Genomic DNA, 19,782 nt, shown 5'->3' on the forward strand with positions numbered 1-19,782 from the left:
TGTCCAATTGGCTAACATACAGTGTGACACTGTGCTCTTGGATTTGGGGGTAGTTTCCTGGGGTTCATCACTTACATACAACACCCAGTGCTCAGACCATCAAATGCCCTCCTCCGTGCCCCCGTCACCCATTTTCCCCTGTCCCCCACCCCCCCCATCCACCCTCAGTTGGCTCTCTGTATTTAAGAGTCTCTTATGGTTTGCCTCCCTTCCTCTGTTTGTAACTATTGTTTTCCCCTTCCCTTCCCCCGTGGTCTTCTGTTAGTTTCTTAGGACCCACACTTGCGTGAAAACACATGGTATCTGTCCTTCTCTGACTGACTTACTTCCCCCAGCCTGATACCTCCCAGTTCTCTTGATAGAGGTCTTTAAGTAAGCTTCCACGACTGGTGTGGCACGTGTGCTCCTGTGGTTCGCCATGAGGAGAGCATGAAACTAGGAGCTGCTGCCCCTTCGGCCTGGTCTCTAAAATGAACACGTCAGCTACCCTGTGCCCAACCTGCAGCGGACCAGTCAACTGGCAACCTGAAGCAGAACCACTCAGCTGAATCCCTCTGCAGACCAGACAGCGTGGGAACAACTGCCTACCGTGAGAGCCACTGAGTTTGGGGATCACTTGTGATGCTGCATTATCGTGCCCGCAGCTGACCAATGGCATCACCATTTTATATCAACTGGCAAGGCTAAATTACAGGTACACATCTACGGATTTCCGGGCAACGCACGCTCTTTGATTTTTCTCTTGGACCGCACAGGCACCCTGTCACCCAAGACACGCCATTTCTCGACTACTGGAACGAAGATCCTGGCAGGTTAGAGTGTCGTAGATGGGTTCACAGACCCTCAATAAAAACAAAAGCTCATTTTGACTGTGAAATGTTTATGCTAACATCTTCCCATACGATGCAGACGTAGGAAACCAGAAGCTATTTTTCACAGAAGACATACGTGAAATACTACAATTTCGGAATAAAAAGGGTACTGACGGTAAAATAGTATCTTCAGGCTCATGGTCTCTCTAATCTCCCTCAGTAATTCTTCTGTCCTTCTGTCAGTATGTTTTAAGTTACTATTGTCAAGACCATTGTCTCGTCTCTCCTCCCCACAGCCTCCCCACCCCACCCCCTGATTCTGGTAACACTCCTATCACTAAAATCTATGCAAGATTTCACAAAGCTCCTGAAAAACATTTTTTTTTTCAACGTTTATTTATTTTTGGGACAGAGAGAGACAGAGCATGAACGGGGGAGGGGCAGAGAGGGAGACACAGAATCGGAAACAGGCTCCAGGCTCTGAGCCATCAGCCCAGAGCCCGACGCGGGGCTCGAACTCACGGACCGCGAGATCGTGACCTGAGCCGAAGTCGGACGCTTAACCGACTGCGCCACCCAGGCACCCCGTGAAAAACATTTTTTAAAGAAATCTGTAGGTCCCCACAGTTTAGGAACTGCACCAAACAGGACTTTTTCATGCATCATGATTACTGATAAGCCTGGTTTTCACTCCCACTTCAAGATAAAATAGCACACGCTACCTGAATTACATCAGCCAAATGAATTAGTCCAGAATTTTTATTTCAATATAGGTTTTGAAATACGAATGAGACTTTGGGGATTGAACAAAAATTCCAATGAGATGTGCAAGCAAATGAGATGTGAAGAGATCTAGAGGCCAGTTTCCCAGATCTCTATAGGGCACTTTGCAGGCAACAACGGGGTCCTTGAGTGATTTGAAAGTTACAGAAAGCATAGCGGAAACGATAACCATAATGAAGCTGCACAACATTCCATGTCATTTGGAGCCGGAATTAATTTTTTTTTAAGATTTTTAAATTTTCAGTACAATTTACTCCCTAATGTGGGGCTCGAACTCATGACCCCAAGATCAAGAGTCGCGTGCTCCACAGATTGAGCCAGCCAGGCGCCCCGTGACTGGAATTATTTTAATTCCATTTGGTGACACTAGCTGATACATAGGTCTACAGGTGGATGCCAATGGTTCCAACCCTATTCCCCACCACGGTCTTCCTTTCTCCGTCTCCTCCCACCACATCAGCCTCCTTGCTGCTGCTCAAACATACAGACACGCCTGCTCTGGCCCTTTGTCTTTGCTGGTCCTTCTGCTGCCTGGAACATTCTTCCCCCACAGACCCAAATGGCTCCTTCATGCCCCTACTTCATTCAGGTCCCTTTGGAGACGCCTCCCCCTCGGGGGCCAGCCCAAGCTACCTTATCTCAAACAGGCCTCTCACCCTCTCTCTTCGACTCACTCTATTTTCTCCTCACAGCATTATGACTTTGAAGTTCTTATGTGTTTGTATTTTTTCTTGCTTCTCCCATGAGCGTGGACTGTGTGTAGTTCACTACCATGCCCCAGCTCCTGGAGAGTGCCCGTAGGGTTCACACGCAAGAAATATTTACTAAATACATAAACTGGGAGTTTTAGAAGTTGCTGCATGAAAAAAAAAAAAGAAAGAAAACATTTAATTACTTATTAAATCAGTTTGTTAGACAAAAATCTTTTAATACATAGAATCCATGGGGATGGAGAAGGAAAATAACTAAAAGGACCCTCAGCAATAGAGTTGGAAACCATATTTTCTTAAGTTTATTTATTTTGAGAGAGAGAGAGAGACGTGCACACATGCACAGGCAGGGGAAGAGCAGAGAGAGGAGAGAGAGAGAGAATCCCAAACAGGCCCCACACTCTCAGCGTGGAGCCGGAGGTGGGGCTCACGCTTGCGAACTGTGAGATCACAACCAATCTGAAATCAAGAGTCCCATGCCTAACCGACTGAGCCCCCCAGACGTCCCCAAGCCATTTTCTTATCCAACTACTGAGAAGTCACATAAGCCTGGACCAGCTGCTTAAGTGTATCAAATCCCAGTACACTCTTTAAGGGGGAAAGGCATTGTAAGTCTGTTCTATAGGACTGAAAAATATTTCAATCATTGTCAAGTACCACTTAGAAACAAAGAAGTTAAATATTCTCTGCAATCAGTACACAACTCAACTATTGCCCCTCGACCTTCTAAAACAAGGCCTATCTCAGAACTTCCCTGAGAAGCTTCCAGCATTTGAGTATGTGACATTTCAAGGACGGTTCTTAAAGAGGTGCACAGCCACTCGACCAGGAGAGCACAGCATTTGGTTAGATTCCTATAGTCGTGTTCTTGGATTGCTTCATAAAAGCCCTACAAATCCTTCCGAATGATTCACAATAAACCTTTACAAACAATGCATACAAAATCATGCCCTATTTTTCCACTGCTTAGTTGGTACAACATGAAAAAATTATGTTTTCTGTTTATATAGCTTAATAAACCTGTCTAGACTCTTAAAATGCCTTTTCTCCTAACTGCAAAATTATATTTATCAAATATGGAAGCATTTTTCTAATCACGTGATCTAACGTCTCAAAAACTTAAATCTGGATAAACAATACTAAATTAAGGCTGGTATATTTTGAAACAGCAAGAATTTGTGTGTGGAATGTTTTAACAGCTCGTGGATTCCTACGACCACTCAGTATGACTTCTACAAACACCAACCAAAACTCGACCAGGGAAATCAAAGTTCTCAAAGTAAAAACGCTTAACAAAAAACAGGAATGTGTAACGTTATTTTGAGTCTTCCTCCATCATATTATGGAAACATAAAGAGGACAGAAGAATCTGAGGAATGTGGCACCAGCAGCAGGCACCATGGATGCGAGAAGATGGTCCGATAATATCGGTGTTAATATTTACAGGATGCTTCCTTAGCTGCCCTTCGTATGCATGTTTTAATTTAATCCTCATAGCCGCACTCTGAGATAAATACTATCTTTATCGGACAGAAGCTGAGGTCTAGACAAGTTAAATATCCTTGGCCAAGGTCACACAGCTGGTAGGGTTCAGGGCAGTCCTGCCTACCCACTCCCCAGTAAAGCCTCCAGCATGGCTTCCTCCGGAAGGCAATGAAGGGAGCTACCTAGAGAGCTTTCTTCTCTTCAGAATTCACCAGAGTTCCAACAGCTAATACACCAAATAGAAGTGGTACCTCACAAAAGCTTGAGATACGTACTATTATTTCCGTTTTACTTTTTTTTTTTTTTTAAGTTTATTTACTGATTTTGAGAGCGAGCAAGAGACAGCACATGGGAGGGGCAGAGAGAAAGGGAGAGAGAGAATCCCAAGCAGGTTCCGCGTGCTGTTAGCGCAGAGCCCGGTGCGGGGCTCAAACTCACGAACCTAAGACCATGACCCGAGCCGAAATCAAGAGTTGGTCGCTTAACCGACCGAGCCACCCAGGCACCCCATTTTAGAGATGAAAAACAAGGAGCCACAGAGAGGTTACATACTTGACTGAGGAAAAGTCAGGATCCCCAGTGAGGTAAGTAGCTTCCAGCAACCACAGGCTGGACCACTGTTCTACTGCTATTCTCTACTCCTCTTGACCAAGCACTCTCGCCCACTCATGACTTTAACCTCCTGGGCTTCTTCATCTGTGGAATTAGCTAGTTGGACTAGACGACCTCTAAGTTTCCTTCTGGCTTCTCAGGGACCTGGTGCTCAATTCATCCACTTGAAATCATCCTTTTGCCATGATGAAAACACCCAGGATAGAGTATTTGAGTGATCCTGCTTTTTTTCCCCAGGGGGAGGGAAATGCACCCAAATAATGATCCTAATATACTTTAAGGATTAAGGCTCATTTTTTTAGAATTTGGTATCAAAGAAAACTTGACATCACAAAGTTTTCATTAAAAAAAAACAGCTAACCATTTCCTGAAAAGAAATGGCAATTAAAAAACAAAACAAAATCATAAGCTACAATTCCATTACACCTGCGGTAGTCTGCACTTGATCTTAGCCAAAAGGCCGAGAAGTGATACACCTGCGGTAGTCCGTATAGCTTCTTTGCTGGAAACAATGGTCTTCAAAGTTTACTGTGCATCTCAGCATTTATACGTATTCCATTAAAACACATGGCCTATCATCAGTATCTTATTAAAGACGGTGATCAGCGGCGGTGGAAGAGTTTTCTTGCACAGTGTTTTAAAACCATCTGTACTGGTTGCAAACCAATATAAGATATATTTCGTATAAAAAAATCATAGTTCTTAGCCTCTAATAAGGACAACAAGGATCTGTCAACAATGGCCCGCACTCCAACATGACAGCACGGGGCTGGAGGTGAGTAGTAGTCCTCTTTGTAAGCAAAGCAAGGGCTCTCTTTAGTTGGCCAGAGTCCCCACCACTCCCAAGTAGGTTGAACTTCGTCACTTTACACACACACTGTGTCCTAAGGGCATGAAGTTTGAGAAGTTGAGGACACAGGTTTTGCAGCTTAGGCATTTCTGCTCTAACTACACATCTGAGATGGTATCCCATATTCAAAACTGCTCGGAGTGCCTGGGTGGCTCAGTCGGTTAAGCATCCGACTTTGGCTCAGGTCATGATCTCACGTTCGTGGGTTCAAGCCCCGCATCGGGCTCTGGGCTGACAGGTCAGAACCTAGAGTCTGGAGCCTGCTTCGGATTCTGGGTCTCCCTCTCTGCCCCTCCCCTGCTCATGCTGTCTCTTTCTCGCTCCAAAATAAATAAACATAACAGAAAAAAAAGTTTGCTGTTTTTTTTTTTAAATTTTTTAACGTTTATTTATTTTTGAGACAGAGAGAGACAGAGCACGAACGCAGGAGGGTCAGAGAGAGGGAGACACAGAATCTGAAACAGGCTCCAGGCTCTGAGCCATCAGCCCAGAGCCCGACGCGGGGCTCGAACTCACGGACCGCGAGATCATGACCTGGGCCGAAGTCGGCCGCTTAACCGACTGAGCCACCCAGGCACACCAAAAAAAGTTGTGTTTTTTTTTTAAACCTGCTCTACGTTCAACGCTTGCCTCCAGTCAAACTCAAAACTGCAGCTATAGAATGGAAACCCCAAAAGGTCACACCTCTTTAAAAGTGTTATTCCTTTTTTTAAAAATCCACAATCTTCGCAATGCTAGTGACTCCATCAGTGGGAACCAACGGGTTCCCAACTTTGACAACAAATTAGAATCTACTTTGACAAGGGCTCAGACCCAGCTCACCCCAGGTCAATCACATCATAAGCTCTGGGGGTGGAGCCAGCTGTCCTTATTTTGTCCGGGTTCACCCATGTGACTCTGAGGACAACTCACGTTGTCACACAGGGACTCATAAATTAAAAAGACTGATTGCCACAAGCCACGGATAAGAAGAATTCTCCTTACTTTGCAACATAGGTTACGTCGACATGTAAGATGCCCTTCACTTTTCTGGGTTTTGACAAAATGTTATTTCTTTCTTCCAACATCTAATGTGAAATGTGCACATAACTTAGTAGCTCTTAGCCAAATTTCCTGTCTGGTGTTCACACATTTTAAACAACAAATATTTTGGTGTGGGCCCCTGGAAGTGCTGAAGTGAGGCCAACGTACAAAAGGGAGTTTCCAGCTCAGGCAGAACATTGAGACATATTAAAGCACACACTGTCAAACAAAGAGTCGGTGCCAGACTCCAGATGTCTAGTGTTAAAAATATCCTATCAAAAGATCTCCTCGGTAAAGATCTGAAATTGAAACTATCTATAGAGTGCTTGGGGCCGATGAAATGCCCGTGTGATATCTGCTGAGTCCTGAAGAGGTATTTTAGTCCACAGTCCACCAGCCTGTCCATTATCTCAATGAAGTGAGAACAGCAGAGGAAAGGAGGGGCCTGGAAAAAGTTAATCTAGAATTTCTGAGGTGAAGGCTTTCTGTAACACCTACCGAGCTTGCAAAGAAACTCCAAAACCCCGTTTCCTTCATTTGATGTTTGATGCCTGAAGAAGCACGGGCATAATATAGGCTTATTTATGCTTATTATCATGGTGTTCAGTTTACTTAACAGTAAGCTGTACAAATACGTCTTTACAGATTTCCCTGTTTCTGCCATTACTTAGATAATTACACCAGGTACTGACAATCAGGCAGCTAAATTAGCATTCGAGAGGCTTTCACGGGATGATTTAGGTAAGAAAAAACTGGTGCGTCAATTCTAAGTCCAGATGTGCTGCTGTGCCAGCTGTTCAAGGCCTGGTGATGGAGTAATATGACCTAAAAACGTGCTCTCTCGGGAAAGGACACCAGGGAAGTGTCCGGGAGAAAGGGCTCTTAAGCACACCCAGGACGACTAGGGCTTTGGCTCTAAATTCACAGTGTTTACGACCGGGTCCCGTTGTGTGATAACCGGTCCAAACACAACTTTAAATTCACACACGTGACCATAATGCCAATGCTTTAATTTGGAGATCTGGAGTCAGAAGTTTGTGTGTGCAGTGTTAGGTATTATGTTTCTCGGGAGTTCCCTACCCCAGGTAAATAAGGATCCGTGAGGGAGGGGAAACCAGTTAGCACCTTCAGACAATACGGTAATTGCAACCACTTTAAAACTGCTGACTTATTATTTCCGTCGTGATTGCGACGATGGGATGCTCAATGGGATGCTCGTGGACCCTTCCAACCACTGTAAACTCCAGGAGTCTGGAAACATTTCTAGTTCTACCAGAAGGCAGGCATCCAAGCATCTCCCCACACTGCTCTCTTTGGAAATCCAACCTTTCTTCTGTACGTCATCAAGCACTCAGGTATACAAGGGCCTTCTATTAAAATGTAAGTATCTTTTAACTTTATTTATTTTTGACACAGAGCGAGAGTGCAAGTGAGGGAGGGGCGAAGAGAGAGAGGGAGACAGGATCCCGAGTAGACTCCGCACTGTCAGTGCAGAGCCCGACACAGGGCTCGACCCCACGAACCGTGAGATCGTGACCTGAGCCGAAATCAAGAGTTGGACACTTGACCGACTGAGCCATCCGGGCTCCCCTAGAATGTAAATATCTTGTACAAGGGCACAGCTTAGGCTGTATAGAGCAGGTACTAAGGAATAGGAGGACACCTGAGAGCAAAGCCTACCCCACACTCCCCTGAGCCTTTGACTGGCTATGTGCTTCATGCTATGTTATTTGCTCTATGTCTCGGTCTGTATCTAGTGTCAAATGGGACTCATGTGCCATTCTGAAGCAATACATCAAAAGCAATTAGCCCGTGCCTCACTAGTAGGTGCTTCCTAAACAGTAGATATTGTTACTATTTGATACAAACAAGAAGACTGTCAGAATTGTCCCCGAAAAGCTAAAAGGTAGATGGACTCAAGATTCAAAATCCAGTTCTGTCCAGCTTCACAAGCCAAGCGACTCCCCACCCCACCCCACACCCCCCCCCCCGCCTCCTTTATATACCAAACTGCCCTAGCAGAGAGGTGAGAGGAAGCAAGGTACACTTTTGTCCTAGCATTGTTGAAGCCCTAGAATGTTCTAGGCAACCAAATATTGTAGCTAAGGCAAGAAATAATTCAACGAAGCTTCCTAATAGTCTCAACGTGGAACAGGCCTAACCAAGTTCAGTTCCCAAGTGCGAAAATAAAGACATGGGTTTTTTTTCCAAATCTCCTTAAAAAAAAAAAGAAAGTCTTCTTCAAATTTCCTTAATATAAACTGCCTTGGACTAACTGGTATTTGCATGGCTCCCATAAATATATACCTACAAACACGTAAATATATCATTCCTCACATATGAATGCTTCCAAGATGTTTTTCACCGCCCCAGGTTACCCCTGCAACTTATTCTTCTCACAGTCCAAAGCACTTCTCAATTTTCGTTCGCATTTCATTTCTGAAAACACATCTTGAGGAAGAGCCTAGGAAGATGAGCAGGCCCAGCCACCAGGAAGGGGCTGTGTTTTGGCGGGAGGCAAAGTTTACAAGTGGTTACCATGGAGTATGGCAGGCAGGCACTACGGGACAAAGGGGGAAGAGCCAACTACAACGATGCACCTATCTGAGGTGGGAGAGGCTTTCTGTCCTGCAGGAAAATATTTCTGTTTTATAATCTTACCAAAATAAACATTCTGGTTCGTATCTCACTAGATAAGGTATTTAACTAATACAGTAGCATATTTAACTCCAAATTGGAAGTACTCCTAGGATGGGGTACTATTTCATAGGCTTACAGTGAGGGTAAATTAAATATTGTATGAAAATTGGGGTGCCTGGGTGGCTCAGTTGGTTAAGCATCCAACTCTTGATTTTGGTTCAGGTCATGATCTCACGGTTCAGAAGTTCAAGCCCCGCGTAGGGCTCTGCACTGACAGTGTGGAGCCTGCTTGGGATTCTCCCTCTCCCTCTCTCTCTCTCTCTCTGCCCCTCCCGTGTGCACCTCTCTCTCTCTCTCAAAATAAAGAAACATTAAAATAAATAAATATTGTGCGAAAATTGGTTAATACAGTCTTTGGCACAGGGTAGTGACTCCCTAACTGGGTTCAAGAAATAGATCCATGCTTTGTGAGGCTGGTAGACTTAGACCCTCTTTATGGGAAAAAAAAAAAAAGTTACAAATACAAAATTATTACAAAAGTTATCATTTATTTAGATTAAGAAATCACAACACAATGCAAAATTTTTAAAGCTACCATTAATTACCAAAACATCACAAAATCCGGAACAAGAAACCAGTAATGAATTAACCACCTGACACACTGCTGTATATATTTCTTTTGGGCTTCATGTTCTTCGATTACTTCTCATAGAACAATGATTTATGTTAATATCATTCCCTATGAGGACATTAGTATTTTCTATAAATCACTCTTTCCTCAAGTGTGGGTGATCCATACTTATTTTTAATTATTGATAATTCAGAAAAGTTACTTTCTGCCTCACGGCTCCTTATTAGTAATGCCATAGAAGTTTTTTGGATCGTTGTCAAATTTGTGAACACTTTTATTTCCTTTCATATACGAGCCATAAGAATTCAGGGCATTTCAAGTTTTCTTGTGCATTGACTGACTCCAAATATTCTGTGTTGATGACACTCATTAGCCAGTTTGTTGTCAATATTCTTTGTTGTCGATACAGATGCACTTGTGTCAAAAAAGCAAGAAACTTAAACACAGAATTTCCATAAAAAACATAGTGCATTTATAAATGTACACGTATACCTCACATTGCATTATATATAATTATATATAATTTTATGATATATAAATATATATAAGTATATACAAACATACTATATATATATATGTATACTATAAATATTATACATATATATTATATTGCATCACGGAGTATATTCCTAACAAAAGGAACTTCCCACCTAACCACCCTTAGATAAGAAACGAACTCCCTGCTTAGAACTTTACACATTTAACAAACACAAGAATTTTCCAGACTAGCTTCTGGCTCCATACATTTCAAACTAATTCCTACTGGTAGATGTCAGAGTACACATTCATACTGCAATACTTCCTCCGGCCGCCCCTGCCCCTTTGGGGGAGGGCCCCAGGCGGGCTGGCACAGTGGGCAGTGTTCCTGGGAAGTGACTCCCATATGCAGGTGGCTAGGAATAACTTCACTAGACACAGAGATGACCATGAATCACAGAAATATGTACCATTACGCCCAAGCTAAGTGTGTCCCCAATTCGACTTCCCCCTAGCTGTATCCCGATGTCACTGGACCCAAGGAGATAGGTGACAGGAGGGATGTCAGAGTGGAAAAGAAAAACTTCAACCAACCGCTGCTAATCTTATTTGTTCAAATTTTACAAGCTACGATCCCACGATCGCACACTGCTAGGGCTCCTCCAGGATCTTGGAAAGGACTGTGTGGATCCCGGTAATGTATTCAGACGTGATAAAACACGTGTTGTCCAAGCGCGGGGCCCTGGGGCTTGACCTTCATTGGCTTCATAATAAATCTGCCTCTGTGGTCCTTACTATTACTCATTGTTTATCTCAGTCCGTACATATCTAGTCTCTCCAAATAAATTTCAACTCCTTGGTGACAGGAAGTACTGTCTCAAGTACAAACATACAGTAAATACTCAAAAATGTGTGCGGCAGTCCCCACTATACATAGTGATTTTGACGGAGTCAGAAAGAGAGCAAGTATATGTATAATATAAATGTATATATGGGGGCGCCTGGGTGGCGCAGTCGGTTAAGCGTCCGACTTCAGCCAGGTCACGATCTCGCGGTCCGTGAGTTCGAGCCCCGCGTCGGGCTCTGGGCTGATGGCTCAGAGCCTGGAGGCTGTTTCCGATTCTGTGTCTCCCTCTCTCTCTGCCCCTCGCCCGTTCATGCTCTGTCTCTCTCTGTCCCCAAAATAAATAAACGTTGAAAAAAAAAATTTTTTTTTAAAAATAAATAAAAAATAAATGTATATATGTATTATGTACATACATATAAATATATGCACACACATATATATGTACACACATGTGGGTGTGGAGATATTCACACACACACATAAATATATTCAGATATGTAGTATACACATATATGTATTTTACATGTTATATGTGTCATTTATCTATATAGTATGTCTATATAGATACATAACTCTCTATATAATATCAAAGAGACAGTGAGTCGTTCCATGTTAACGACATGGCGTCCAGATCTTGTCCCTTCAAGAGATCCATCTCAGAAGAAAGTCACCATTATAGCCTGGCAGACAATGAACAGGGCTTCCTTTAGGAGGCCAGTGGGTGAACCAGACAAGGGCCACTCTGGCCATTTGGAGACTATCAATGCTGGACAGAGAGTCTGTAGTCAGTGACCCAAGAAGAGTCACTTTGACTCCTGCCAAAGTGGAGAGAGAGCTACTGGGAAGCCTTCATCCTTAAAGAGAATATCCATTAATGTGGTCCCTGCTTGCAGCTGGCCTTTTAAAAAAAATAAATAATAGGTGAAAATGACTGCAACATTCCAGTGCTTAGTGCAAGGGGAAAATATAATTTTCTTTAAACTGATTTCGCACATTAAATGAAAGGCTTGTTTTTTTTCCAACAAATTTCTGGCATTTGCAGTTTCTGATTTTCAGATTCTAAATAAACAACGTGTGCCATTCAACACTTGAGCGAGGTCAACATGGAACAAATCTATTGCCTCATCATGAAACAAAACGTATTATCTGAAATCCAGCAACTTCAGTAGTACACAGGCCCTATCAGCACGGTCAAGGTCTGAGGGCAGGGATAAGAAGGGGGTGGGAGAGAGGCAATATAAAGAATTGTGGGGTATGGTTCTTGTCCTGACAGCAAAAGCTGGAAAAAAGGGAGGATTTTTTATTTATTTTTTTACACTTTATTTATTTTTGAGAGAGAGAGTGAGAGAGCACAAGCGGGGGAGAGGCAGAGGGAGGGGGTGACACAGAATCCGAAGCAGGCTCCAGGCTCTGAGCTGTCAGCACAGATCCCGACGCGGGGCTCGAACTCCCAGACTGCGAGATCATGACCGGAGCCGAAATCAGACGCTCAACCGACTGAGCCACCCAGGGGCCCCTACAAATTAGGGAGGATTTTTAAGGGATCTGATAACTGTCCTGTCTCTCAGATCTCAGTCTTAAACACAAGACCTTCGGCTTCCAGACAGTTCAAGGAAAGCCCCCTGCATCAAGAGTCACCAGCCTGCTGTAGCCTTGAGGCTTCTTCACTGTCATCAGTGGGAAGCATCGCCATCAGTTTATATCTCTAGTATTGTCACAGTGGGAGAGGTCTCCAAAATAGACGCATTCTAAAGGAAGCTATTTTCCACATACGGAGGCTTTTGTCAACCCAGTCAATCAGTTGCAGGCAGTTTTTCTGTCTGTGCATCTCAGTCACACATCAAAAAACATGGACGCTACAACAAGAAAACAATCAGAAGCTTGTGAAACTTAGGAGAGAGAATGTTCACTAGCAACGTCCCATAAAGGGTGATTTGACTATTTAGAGGTGAGAACCGGCTAAATGGAAAAACGATTTCGGAGAATGCTGTGAAGTTTTGGATTTAGGGTTCCTCCACACAGCGTGTGATACGTATGCACACGCATGCACACGCATGCACTTGAAACCTTGCCTGGCTCTGTACCTGGGACCTTCTTGTGAACCGTGGGAGGGAGTAACAGGGCATTGCACCGCCAAGCCACAAGGTGTAGGCAAAGAGCAGGGCAGGCAGTGACAAGCCTTTCATTCATTCATTTAGTCATTCAGTCATTCCTCCCCCCCCACAGGAAATGTCCTCATGGGAATGTGCCCACAAGCTCCAAGCACAGTGCCTCTTTCTAGTCCTGGCTTTTTCCAAATAAAAACAGGCCACAAGGAAAGGCCATGTTGGAAGCCACTGGCCTTGACACCACTTTCCAGTCCACAGTGGCAAAGGCCTTTGCCAGCATCTGAAGTACCTCTGGCCACGAAGAACAGAAAGTGGCCAGAGCCTTCGACCCCAATCTGGACGATTGGATGTCTTCCCATTTCCCATTTTCAACCTTTCCTGGGAAAGGCCTGACGATTTCACATGGTTGTAGGTAGACACAACCCACCTTCTGTTCACCTCGAACGTAGACTTTCACAGTAGGATTGCAAACATACTCATTTAGTAAATACACAAAATGCAAAAGAAATTGGCTGACTGTGCTGTAAATGAGTACTTTACACAGGCTAGTTCACTTAATCTTCATCAGCCACTGCATGGGGTAGGTGCTGTTATTGTCTTCATTAAACAGAGGCAGAAACTGAGGCACAGTGTCACTGAGCCATTTGTCCACGGTCAAATGGCTGACAAGTGTCAGAGGTGAATATTCAAACCCAGGCAAGCAGGTTCACTATGCTACCCCTCAGATGATCCTCCCTTCAAGAGTTCAGAGCTACTTGGGGCGCCTGGGTGGCGCAGTCGGTTGAGCGTCCGACTTCAGCCAGGTCACGATCTCGCGGTCCGGGAGTTCGAGCCCCGCGTCGGGCTCTGGGCTGGTGGCTCAGAGCCTGGAGCCTGTTTCCGATTCTGTGTCTCCCTCTCTCTCTGCCCCTCCCCCGTTCATGCTCGGTCTCTCTCTGTCCCAAAAATAAACGTTGAAAAAAAAAATTTTTTTTTAAAAAAGAGTTCAGAGCTACTTTAGTGGGGATAATAAGGGCTTACTAACCTATTACATACCCATTTATTTAGTATACTGGGGTGCCGTTTTAAGAAGATAATGCAAATGCTTACTATTTTGTTGGAACCCAATTCTACACTACGGGTAGTACAGTAACTACCTTATTTTTCTTTCTAAGGACTTTGATCTCTACTAATTAGATGGTTTACAAATCTACCATCTGACGTGAAGCAGCATGGATTTTTTTTACCTTGGGTTTGGAAATGAGGAAACTAACAAGTAGAAACTCACAAGAAACCTGCTGACATTCAGGGTCAAGAACCACCAAGTCATAGCTACAGTGAGTCACTAGGTCAACAATATTTCATCTCCTAATGGGGCCTCTACAGAAAAATCTGAGTCAACAACAGCAAAGCTGAGGCTCCTAACATCTGAGGAAAGTTCTAAATGAGCCGCTAGTTTAGTAACAAGAATAACAGAATTGGGTCAGATTTCTGTGTTACAGTTTAAGAGGTGTGGTCTGCCTCGGGGCCTTTACACTGTCTGTTCCCTCCGCCTAGACCTTGATGTTCCCCTCGTGTCCTCATGGCTAACTTCCTCCCTTCTGGCAAGGTTTTGGCTTACCTCTTAGCTTCTCATTCTCAGTGAAGCCTGTCCTGACCAGCCAATTAAAAATGCTAACCATTCCTCCTCTCAATCCACCTTAGCCTGCTCGTTCTCTTTTCCATACTGCTAACCACCTTCCAACATCCTACTTAACTTATTCTTCTGCTCATTGCTGACTATCTCCCACCACTAGAAAATAAACTCCCCAGAGGATCTTTGCCCCCCAAAAAATACCAAGAGCCTAGAACTGTGCCTGGTACAAAACAGATGCTAAATATTATGACATAAATAAATTCAAAACGCAGAGGAACGTTTACAAATATACCAAATAATCAAATTTAGTAAGAACGGGGACGTCTAGGTGGCTCAGTTGGTTAAGCGTCCGACTCTTGATTTCGGGTCAGGTCATGATCTCACAGTTTGCGTCATCGAGTCCCACATAGGGCTCTGTGCTGCTGGGATTCTGTGTCTCCTCTCTCTATGCCCTTCCGCCCCCCCCCCCCGCCCCCCACTTGGCATGCACTCTCTCTCTCTCTCTCAAAATAAATAAACATTTTTTTTTTTTTAATCTAGTAAGGATGATTAAATACTTGCCTTTCTGAAACCAAAAGCCAAAAGATTTCTCTGCACTGGGATGCATGGATGGACAGAGCAGGCATTTCATGAGTCTATGACACTGACCTTCAGTGCTAAATTTAGTGCCCTTGGTGTTTCTGAGATTCCTAGCTACCAGTTCAGCTTCACCTATCCAGGATGTGCACGTCAAGAGTGTTCCTACAAACTCAAGTACCTACTCACAGTAAGAAGCAAACAAATCTTGATCAGCTTTTCCCGTCTCCAGGAAACAGAGCTGGGCTATGAATGAATTGAGAGCAAGCTGATAGAGAAACACTTCACAATTGCAGGGCTATGGGATTTCTAGGCAATTTAAGTTGAGGGGAGGGCTTCAGCACAGAGACAGGTGCTCCAGGACCAACCTAGCGATGAAAGGCAAGGACGGGGGTGCCTGGGTGGCTCAGTCGGTTGAGCGTCCAGCTTCGGCTCAGGTCATGATCTCACAGTTTGTGGGTTCGAGCCCCGCATCGGACTCTGTGCTGACAGCTCAGAGCCTGGAGCCTGCTTCCAGTTCTGTGTCTCCCACTCTCTCTGCTCCTCCCCCACTCATGCTCTCTCTCTCTCCTTCAAAAATAAATAAAAACATTGAAAAAATTAAAAAAAAAAAAAGGCAAGGACAAACTCTGGAACACAGGTGCTGCACTCCTCCAGGAAGGAGAGAGCTAAGACAGAAGACGGTGAAAAATCACACTTCCCGTGGCTCTACATAGCCCCAAATCCTTTCTCCTATGGGTACAGGAAAATGGTTAAAAACAGGAGCTACATGTACATATGTAACAGAACAGAGACAGCTATTCTAAACTTAATGCACTTAATTAATCTGAATTAAAAAATACAATTTTAATGAAAACTACGGGCCTCGGGCACTGAAGGCCTTGAAAAATCTGTCAAGCGAGAAACACGCCACAGTCCCATAAGTCTTCACTGCATTATTGCTTAAGAATTTTGACTAGTGCTTAGACAGTAATAACTCAGAAAGGTCCCCAAAATGGAACTACTACCTGAACATATTTCTAGTACTCTCATGATCGCTAACTACAAGCTCCGCGCAAAAATGAAGGATAATATTAACATAGATCTTTTAATAGTCCTTTCAAGCATCTTTTTAATGTGGCCACTCAGTAACAAGGCCGTGAAATCAGTAAGTCAATCAGGAAAAATAAACATCTGCCTCCAAAACCTTATAGCCCAAACCGCAAACAATAAATACCACTTAACAATACACACAGAGCTTTCACTAAATGCTTGGTCTGCTATATCTGCACTCAAGACCCTTCATCAAGTGTATTTATGTGACACTGCCTACTAATCAGGTTGTTTTTATTCTTCCTGAGGTCAGTTCTTACTTGCGCATATAGGGCTGTTTTTGAAAGCCCCCTAAGGGGCCTCTCCTCAATAGAGGCACCCAACAGTTGAAGTTCATCTCTTCATTCAGGGAATTTCAAGTGTTTGTTCATTTTAGCATTTACTTTCCATAAAGTTGGCTGGTTTTAAACTAATTCCGAAGTACAGTCATGGGTAGTCTTGCCACACAGTGTGCCTAAGTCATAACTATTGTTATAAATTTAATTCTTCAATATTTTCATTAAGAGAAAAGAACTAGCCCTTTGGGGAGGGCCCTTAAAAGCTGAGTTTCAGAAAACTTTACAGAACCTTTAGCCTTCTGGGAAAATGATTACCCAATACTAACAACAATTTCTGCAACCTTAAAAAGCTTTTTTGATCCACCAACCATTTAAAACCATCTTCTAATTGATTACAAGCTAAATCCTCAAGAAGGAAAACCGCCTTTAATACATTTTAAACTTATATTTTCTTTTAACCAGCTAGTCCAAGCAGGCAGGCAATGTGGGAAAAATTTAATTACTCACCTTAATTACAGTTTATCCTGAAATAACTCTTAGCGAAAGTGAATGGGATATGCAATGACAGCCCTAAGTGGGGAAATATTATCTATTTATATATTTATATAATGTATATTTCTTATGTATATTGTTTTCTATGTATTATTAAAGCAAGGGAAGTAAATTAACTGACAAAAGTACTATTGGAACTCTGCATTACTTAAGTCTTACTATTATTTTGAACTGCTCATCATGAAAAATCTGATTTATCCTTAAAGTACCTGCGGTTATGACTATTTAATCATGCTATGAATCAGCAAATTTGTTAAACTCCTGCTTTTAAGACTACCAAAACTTGCCTAATCTCACACCTCCATCGGAGGAAATGGCGTTAACTATCATGTGGATGTTTTAAAACTTTGTAAGTTTCAAAACCTGGACAATTACTCATCAGGATTATCTCTTTAAAGACATTCGGTAGACATTTTCAATGATTCTTCCCCATCCCGGAAGCCCCTGCCCCTCTTTTCCCATGCTAAACTAGCATTCAACCCTTATTAAGCACCACTGTGTGCAAAGAGAAAGCACTATACCAAGCAAAAGAGCATAAGGCTCGGCCTCATTTTATTCGTGCATAAATAAACACAGCAGTCGTGATTTATTCTCACAACTTTGTAGGAACGTGAGTTGCATCCACATGGCTGAATCCACAGCATTCATTTGGAAAGGGCTTTCTGGGGTTAATTTACAGGTTCTCCGGATCAGACAGCCCCGATGGGGCATCACGCGGTCCCCTCATCTTCCAGCCCACACGGGACAATTCGTGGGCGCCAGCCACACCTTCTGCAGGTGGCTGGACCGCCGGAGCCAGATGAGCCCGACCCATCTCCCCTCGCAGGGACTCCGGATAGGAGTACGGAAATGCGTGCAAGGACTTGTGCGAATTCAAGGACTTGTTGAAGGGCCCCGGGGTCCTGGGCAGGGAGGGAAGCGGCCTGCCCGCGGGGGGGCCCCCTCCCCCGCGGCCACCGAGTCCCCCACGCCCCGGGCGCTGCGCAGGCCGCCGCCGCCGCCGCGGATCCCGGGCGTAGCCGGCGCACCTCGGGCCTAGCACCATTTGAAAGGCAAATCTCAGAGCCGGGGCACATTTAAATGCCCTGCCGCGGCCCCGGGGGATTGCTCTCCAGCACACACAGCCGCAGGGGCCTCCGGGGCCGCCCGGCCTGGGGCGTTGGGCGCGGCCCGCCGGCGCCCCCGGGACCTCAGCCCGCAGCGCCCCGGCGTCCGCGCCAGGCCAGGGCAGGGGCGGGTGCCCAGGGCCCCCAGGCCCGCGTCCCCGGCGGGGCCGAGCGAGCCCCGCGGCGCCGGGAGAGAGGGCTTGAGCGGCGTCCTCCGCCCGCGGCCGCCGGCTCCCGCCCCCTCCCGACGCACCACACCTAGCAACCCGCGCTGACAGGACGCAGTGGCGGCGGCGGCGGGAGGAGGAAGCGGAATGGCTGCCGCGGTGGAGCCACCCCCGCCCCCCCGCTCCCACCTCCCAGCGGCTGCAGCCGCCGCCGAGCCCTGACAGCTCGAGCCGGGGCGGAAGCGGCGGGCGGCGTGCAGCGCCCGCCCCCCGCCGCCCCCGGCGCCTCGGGCCGCCCGGACCACCGGGCCAACTAACTCCGCGCCCCAGCCCAGCGCCGGCCGCCCGGCCCAGCCGCGCCCTCCGCCCCGCGCCCCCTCCCCCGGCGCCCGGCCCCGCCGCCGCCGCATCTCCCCGCCGCCCGGTCCCTCCTCCCGCAGCCCCCGCCGCGGCGCACCCCCACTCCCACCACTTCACCGCCGGCGCGCACGCCCCTCGGAATCCCCCAGCCCGGCCGCCCGCCGGCCCCGGCACCTCGGGGCGCCCGCCCCCCTCCCCCACCCGAGCCCGCTCCCCGCTCCCCCCCCCCCCCGCCCCAGGCACCTCGCGCCTCCGCATCCCGTCACCCCCACGCCCCGGGCTTGCACACACCCTCCCGCCCCGCCGCCGCCTGCCTCCCTCCTGGCCACCCCTGGCCATTCTGGGGTTCTCGCCTGGGCAGGAGTTTCCGCGCGCCGGGCACCCCCGCCCACCCCCGGGCCATTTACCGATGTGGTTGTCCTCGATGTGCTCGATGAGGTCGGCCAGGGTGGGGAAGTGGAGTCCGCAGCCCCCGAATCGGCAGGTATTGGAGAAGAAGGAGGCGGCGGCGATGCCTGTCATGGTGCTACATCGAGAGCCCCCCTGGTGTCGGCTCTGCGAGCGCCGGGCCGGCGGGCGGAGGGAGGGAGGGAGGGAGGCAGGGTGGGGTGAGGAGAGGAGGGGCTGGGGGAGGGGGAGAGAGGCGGGGTGAGGGGAGCGGAGAGAACGGGACGGAGGGAGAGTGGGCTAAGGCGATGGAAGGAGAGCGTAGAGAGACCGGGAGGCAGAGGGGAGGCGGTGGCGGCGGCGGCGGCGTCGGGAGCGGCGGGGGGAGGGTGGGGGTGGGGGGTGAGGCCGCTGCAGCTGGGAGGAGGGACCAGGGCGCGCGGCAACAGCTGTGCGGCCCCAACCTCGGTTCCTGGACTGAGGCCTCACCTGCGAGCTCCTGCCACCAACTTTATCTCTCTCGGCCTGCCCTTCACAGTTGGTAATACGTGCAATCTGTTTGGAGCTTCCTTGGTTATGTATATTACATTCGTGATATATACACATCTATTAATTACACACGCATCCCCGCGATGAGAACTCAGGGAGCTACCCAGGCCCCACTCGGGGAC

General features: G+C 46.5%; 1 protein-coding gene across 1 annotated transcript in view; it reads right to left on the bottom strand.

Annotated features, from left to right (window-relative positions):
* The window catches only part of JAZF1 (JAZF zinc finger 1), a 350,047-nt gene extending 330,574 nt beyond the window's left edge, over positions 1-19,473 (bottom strand). The window contains exon 1 of the mRNA XM_047831423.1: positions 19,132-19,473. Within this exon, the coding sequence (XP_047687379.1) occupies positions 19,132-19,246 (115 nt within the window). The 5' untranslated portion in view covers positions 19,247-19,473. The remainder of the gene's footprint in view (positions 1-19,131) is intronic.
* Between the last annotated feature and the right edge of the window lie 309 nt (positions 19,474-19,782).

The sequence above is a fragment of the Prionailurus viverrinus genome, chromosome A2 (assembly GCF_022837055.1).
Source record: "Prionailurus viverrinus isolate Anna chromosome A2, UM_Priviv_1.0, whole genome shotgun sequence".
NCBI lineage: Eukaryota > Metazoa > Chordata > Mammalia > Carnivora > Felidae > Prionailurus > Prionailurus viverrinus.